We start from the raw sequence: 7,334 nt of genomic DNA on the forward strand, positions 1-7,334 counted from the left end.
TTAAGCGGCCGACTGAAAAGCAAGAAAGAGAAAAGTCGAATGACTTTTTGATTTGACCCCAGTGGGCTATTTATATACAGCTATAGTCGTCAAATCAGCACGGGGTTTTAGGCAAAAATCTCACACGAAACGCGATTTTCGCATTTTTAAATAGAGGGCCTTAGTTCCAAAACGCATCACCGCACTCGGTTGAACGCATGATTTAACCAGACGTTTAAGCGACGACTTCAACTGATCACACAACTAACCCTTTCAAAGAGGTTAATATTCCAAGTAATAATGATATGGTGGATTCCTCTGAGGCTGTCTTCCTGACTAAGCTGGGGATGAAGTCCTTTTCATACAGGCATGTGGTTCTCTCTGTCTATGACAATAGATTGCTCTTAAGCCAGGAAGTGCTCAACCTCCCTGAAGATGACGAACTTGATCAAACAGGCTAAAAGTCCAAGTCATTATTGACGAACTAAACAAGAAAGAGGATGTCAACGAATTTGTCCAAGACCCTGAGATGCTCCGCTCAGTCTGCGATGAGGTGCATTCAATCAACAAAATTTTGGGATCCAAAGTATTCCGAAAATTCGTCCCAGTCAACCGCGAACTTTCGAAAACTTTGGAGAGGGTTCTGTAGGCTGTCTAAAAATCACAATGGATAGCTGATCCCCATCAAGCTCTAACAATGAAAGTTACTATCAGACGACTTTCTTGTTATCAACAGAAAGCTACAATCGAGGGACGCCCCATGGACCATGAATAAATTACAAGTCAACGATTTCTTCAAATCGAGAGGTAGAACTCACCCCTACAGTCAAAATACAACTGGCTGCATTCCAAAAGTCGAAGCAACACAATCATTGCATCCTCAGCTATAAACACATCCTCATATTTGAGATGATTGATCTTGATGGCTGCGACAACAACATGACTAATATTATATTAGCAACTATTAGAGGCGCTGATGAGCAGTGTAATGATTTTAGAAAAGCAGGAAGATCTAGAGAACTGTGAGCAAATATTCGACATGCTGAGAAGTGCATGGTTAAAGCCATGCAAAGAGATCTTAGTGGAGATCGTGACCCGTAGTTGATAGAGCGTTATTGGGATGCCTCAATTGTCACAAATGGCCTGAATAGGACCTTCTCGAATGGTCATTGGTGTCATCCATATATAAAGACAAAGGCAGAACGCATCTCTAACCGCTGCAGAACACAGCTTCAACCACTGCAGAACGCAGTTCAAATCACTGCAGAATGCAGCTCCAACCGCTGCAGAACGCAGCTCCAAACTACTGCACAACGCAGTTCCAACCACTGCAGAACACAGCTCCAAACCGCTGCACAACGCAGCTCCAACCGCTACAGAACGCAGCTCCAATCGCTGCAAAACACAGCTCCAACTGCTGCAGAACGCAGCTCTAACCGCTGCAAAACGCAGCTCCAAACCGCTGCACAATGCAACTCCAAACCGCTGCACCAATCACTGCAGAACGCAGCTACAACCGCTGCAGAACGCAGCTCTAACTGCTGCAGAACGCAGTTCCAAACCGCTGCACAACGCAGCTCCAAACCGCTGCACAACGCAGCTCCATCAGCTGCAGAACACAGCTCTAACCGCTGCGGAACGCACTTCCAGATGTTGTGTTTAAGCACAGAATCTATGCAAGAACGCAAGTCAAGGTTCTAACCCGTTCAAACGTGATCCATGCAGTTTCGAAAACCATTTCTCACCAACGATCTAAGGAGCGGTTTACGTGGGTTGTTACAACCGATTGATGAGGCGACTAAACCCTCATTTGGGTGCGGATTATAATGGCAGTTACACCCGTAATCTCCCTATAAATATCAACAAACTCAACAGAGTTGGGAGGATTTTTTGAAAGGTTCGGAGATAGAGATCTAGGGATCGGATTTGGAGAGGAGAATCTAGAGGCAACGATCTTCAACAAATTGAAGAGTTCCAGACATTCGATACTGGGCTTATTAAACGAATTATTTTCGGTTCAAATAACTCTTTTCTTATTAGAGTTTGTTACTCATTCTGAGCTACAATACTCGTCAAGAGTTATCAACCAGACAGATCATTCGTTCCAGTAAGTTGAGACGTTCGGATCGTCAACGGAGAGCAAGTTCGACGTAAGCATTCGAAGGAAGCACTCCATCGCCACCGTGAAGAACCCAGAATTAAATAAAGGAGAGAATCCAGATCATTCTCTTCTCTTTTGTAATCAGGAAATCCAATTGTAACTGAGAGTTGAGAGATTTGTAAACATTCTTTGTCTAAGCAGTTAGAGAGAATAAAATCAAATCAAACACAATTCTTTCATTATTTCTTTTACTACAAAATTTTCCACAAACACCTACGTATTTTCTGATAAGATTGGCTTCTAGAACTCCTTGGGGTCATCCATAAATATGCGGGGATATCTTTAAATATGTGGAAGCTGTTACACAATCGAAAATTCACCTAAATGGATAAGAACGGTTGTTCTTCGATCCTATCCACAAACACGTCATTTAAAATCTATAAATACACCCCTAGCACCCTCATAAAGATAAATATGAAGGGAGCCACGAATTTCAGAGGGGCTAGGATGAGGTTCTGACGAATTTCAGAGAGGCTAGCAGATCTTGGCGAAGTTCTTCAACATAAAGAGGGAGAGTTCAAGAGATCCGAGGCTCATTCCCCTTTCATCCAGATCAAACTTGGTTTTGATCTCGAGAAGAGTAGTAATCTCGCTTGGTCGAGATTATTTACTTCTACGATTGTTTTCTTTGTGAAGTAAGAGCTTGTGAAGTAAGAGCTTTGATCTTTTATTCCGATCAACAGGATCTGATCTGCTGTGGTCCATGGATAAACCCCGGTACAGGCAAAGATCCCACACAAGCAATGCTGATAAACGTCCTCTGCGTGTATTTGAAGAGAGTTGTAATTTTTGTTTTATTTGTGTAAGCGAGTAGTCTTATAAAAAGACTAACTCTTTTGAATTCATTGTAATCGATAAACGTGTGATGAATTCGATAAATAAACCAACTTTCGACGCAAACATGCATGTGTATGTTTATCCAGGTTACATGTACATAATGGTTTCCAGGATATGTGCACTATGTATGTGTATATGAATGTCTTTTTTTAGCAGAATGTGTATGTGCATGTTATATTCGCAAGTTGTGTGTTTGCATGATTTTACATAAACTGATACATAGTGCACACATCCATGTTCATAATTGCCACATAAACGTCTCACATGCTACTAGTTTAGATATTTTTGTAATGGTGGAAAGTATATGGAACAGTTTTATATCCTATACTTTCCATCATGGTTTGTGATTTACTAACAGTGCATGTTTTCACGGTAGCTTTAGAATCCGCCTTCAACACAGCAGGACCAGGACGTTTGATCACGACCACATGACATCGTTAGATTTGTATGCTGTACAGATGGTAATGTGCCTACAAGATTGGTGGATGTACGAGAAGAGAACGCAAGGCATCGATCGGATGACTGGTATTGAAGATAAATTTAAAGAGTTGGGACTAGCAGATAGATATAAAGAGTAAACATTATTCATCAAATTATAATTTTTATTTATTAGCTAAAATTTTGTGATAAATTATTCTGTAAACAGTTACAAATGATAGTGATATAGATGAGTAGGTGCTAACCTAGTTGGGATGTAATTATCTATTGTGATGCGATGAATTTCAAAATAAATTTATAATTGTAGATGAATTACTGATTATTAATAGAGAAATTATTTTCATCATTTTAATTTTTATATTTTTTTGTATTTGTAATTTATGTAATTTCAAGTGATTAATAATATGGTAGGTGCTAACCTAGTTGGGATGTAATTATCTATTGTGATGCGATGAATTTCAAAATAAATTTATAATTGTAGATGAATTACTGATTATTAATAGAGAAATTATTTTCATCATTTTAATTTTTATATTTTTTTGTATTTGTAATTTATGTAATTTCAAGTGATTAATAATATGATTGTTTTTATTAAAATTTTATTTAATTTTTGGTTATGTATTATTGAAAATTTAAAGAAATAAAAAAGTAAAATCACCAAAAAAACGTCCTGACCCGACCCGTTTGGACACCCCTAAGTATCGAACCCAACGACTGTGGGAGCCATATTGGGATATCTCCACTGTCCAGATCACCTATGGTGGGCAAAATAATTATAACCAAACGACCGTGAGAGCCATATTGGAACCTCTCAATAGTCTAGATCACCTGTAGTGGGCAAAATAGTTGTAAACTTTATAAATTAAATCTGTTGTTGTAGATATAATTTCTAGAAATCAAGCAAACCGGTAAAGTCGGCACAAACGATCATTTTCTATCCTACGAGCGAGATTTTTAGAGCGGGCAACAAAAAGATCCTTTTCTATCCCCAATATACGAGCAGGCAAGATCGTTTTCTACGGGTACGGGGTTAGATTTTGAGAACTGAGAGGGAACACAAAAGATCATTTTCTGTCATCAAATACGAGCGCGCGGGAGTCACGCTAGTTGAAAATTTTCGATATCTTTTTGAGAGAAAATTACTGAACTCGGCTCAATGCACCATCCGATAGCAAGTTTGCGCGTGTCAACGGCCACATGGCACGCTTCAATCCATGGTATGCACTATCCACCCACAGAAGTAAATTCCTCTGCCACTAGCCCTCGTGTCTATCTTTCGCCCGCCAAAAAAAAAAGTTTTCCTGCCAAAAAGTTCGGTTCAAATTTGGGAAAAAAAAGGAAACGGTTACGAGACTCTTACATTCCCCATACCCGACCCGCCTATTATTGAACTCGAATCTGAAATGTTTGTTTAGTAAATTGAATTGGATCCGATATCTGACACAATCCCAACAAACCCTCACAACATAGTAAGTATTGAAATATAGTTGATCCTGTCTTTCAACTCCAAAACATTGTAGGTGAAATTATGTTCAAATGTGTGCAAATAGTTGATGGCTGACACTTTAATTTTACAGCTACAACTAAACTTTTCTAATTGTAGAGAGGCAAATAGTTATAATTGATGTAGAATATCTCAGTTGAATTATAGTTATAATTTTTCTAGCTGTACCCAACTAAACAAGAAAAAAAAAAGAATCTTATAGCAAGTTCAATGTACAAGTCTATGTAAGAAGTGAGAAGAATATGTCAGGTGTATGTTAACAATTTTTCAAATTAGTATAATCTACATACAAAATAAGCACACCCAACAAAAATGGATACATACGGTTAAAATGTCAATACAAACAGAGTAATGAATCAACACAGTCAATAGATAGATCAGTCTTGTTACTGATAGCGCGACGCATGTTCGTGATCTGCTTCTCGTGTGATTTTCTATCTTAATAAGATTATTATATTTTCCCGTTAATCAGCTCAAAACCCGACCCGTTTAAAAGGTTGAAAATTTTCGACCTTAAAAAAAGCTTTCGGGTCAGGTTCCATCAAACTTAACCCGACCCACTTGCAACCCCCATCCCTAGGGTCAATCCTGAAGCGGTAACAGCACTGCCCGGTGTCCGGACCCCAGCCTCCTTCTCCCGCAAGACTCCCACCAAAATATCCAAAAAACTCAAAACCCCCAAAAATTTCAAATCCCCCGCGTCTCACCCTCACCACCCCTATAAAACTTCCCCCAAAACCCCCCAATCGTCTCCACACCCTTCAAATCTATTCCCCGAAATACCCAACTTTGTTCCCGAAATACCCCTCCGAAAATGCCCTCAATGCCCTCCCCCATCGCCGACGAGCCCCTCCTAGCCCCCAACCCCGACCGATTCTGCATGTTCCCGATCAAGTACCCCTCGATCTGGGAGATGTACAAGAAGGCCGAGGCCTCGTTCTGGACCGCCGAGGAGGTCGATCTCAGCCAAGATATCCGCCACTGGGACCAAACCCTAACCGCCGACGAGCGCCACTTCGTCACCCACGTCCTCGCCTTCTTCGCCGCCTCCGACGGCATCGTCCTGGAGAACCTCGCCGGCCGTTTCATGAAGGAGGTCCAGGTCGCCGAGGCCAGGGCCTTCTACGGCTTCCAGATCGCCATCGAGAACATCCACTCCGAGATGTACTCGCTTCTCCTCGAATCCTACATCAAGGACTCCGATGAAAAGAGCCGCCTTTTTCACGCCATCGAGACCATCCCTTGCGTCGCCAAGAAGGCCGAGTGGGCGCTGAAGTGGATCGATGGCTCAGAGTCTTTCGCCGAGAGATTGATCGCTTTTGCTTGCGTCGAAGGGATTTTCTTCTCCGGGAGCTTTTGTGCCATTTTCTGGCTTAAAAAGCGCGGATTGATGCCGGGGTTAACCTTTTCAAACGAGCTCATATCTCGAGACGAAGGCCTCCATTGCGATTTCGCTTGCTTGTTGTATTCTCTGCTGAACAACAAGCTGAGCGAAGAGAGTGTGAAGGGGATTGTGAAGGATGCTGTTGATATCGAACGGGAGTTTGTTTGCGATGCTCTGCCGGTTGCTTTGGTCGGGATGAATGGGGATCTGATGAGTGAATATATTGAATTCGTGGCTGACCGCTTGTTGGGGGCTTTGGGGATTGAAAAGTTGTATGGAGCTTCGAACCCGTTTGATTGGATGGAGTTGATTTCGTTGCAGGGGAAGACGAACTTCTTCGAGAAGAGGGTAGGGGATTACCAGAAGGCGTCGGTGATGTCAAGCTTGAACGGGAATGGGACGGGGACCATCCTCGAGTTCAAGATGGATGAGGACTTCTGAAGGTCCGGATTTGGTTTGGGTATTTTATGTAATATTAAGCTCTTTTCCTTGCTCATGTTCGTTTTCAGATGTTGTAATGTTTAGTTTGTTAGTGATGTTTCTTCTCGAACTATCCATAAGGTATCTAGTATAGTTGTGATCAAGGTTCCTTTTTCAAATCAAAAAAAAAAAAAAATGTAAATAAGGTTCCTCCTGTTTGTTGTGTTCGCTGGTTGAATGAGCTCTTTTAAATATGTGATGTTTGAGAAAATGCCTATGAGATAGAGCGATATGTTGTTTGTTGTGTTCTCTGGTTGAATGGGCTCTCTTGAATATGTGGTGTTTGGGAAAATGCCTATGAGATAGAGCGATATGTTGTTTGTTGTGTTCTCTGGTTGAATGGGCTCTCTTGAATATGTGGTGTTTGGGAAAATGCCTATGAGATTGAGTGGTGTGTTTTTCTCGACGTATTTGCTGTTTGACAAAATGCTCGTGAGACGGACGGCTGGCCTGCTAGCTGGGCACGATTTTTATGAACGCAAGGTGTTTGAGAAAATGTGTCCGGTGTGGAACACCAATATGCATGTCATAGTGGAATGGTATGTTGGCGG

At 41.3% G+C, this 7,334-nt stretch overlaps 1 protein-coding gene across 1 annotated transcript; it reads left to right on the forward strand.

Moving 5' to 3' along the window:
• LOC109830553 (ribonucleoside-diphosphate reductase small chain) lies at positions 5,603–6,989 on the forward strand. The gene has a single exon (XM_020397844.1). The coding sequence runs from the start codon at positions 5,734–5,736 to the stop codon at positions 6,742–6,744; it is 1,011 nt and encodes a 336-aa protein (XP_020253433.1). The 5' UTR covers positions 5,603–5,733; the 3' UTR covers positions 6,745–6,989.

This window comes from Asparagus officinalis, chromosome 2 (genome assembly GCF_001876935.1).
Source record: "Asparagus officinalis chromosome 2, Aspof.V1, whole genome shotgun sequence".
NCBI classification, from domain to species: domain Eukaryota; kingdom Viridiplantae; phylum Streptophyta; class Magnoliopsida; order Asparagales; family Asparagaceae; genus Asparagus; species Asparagus officinalis.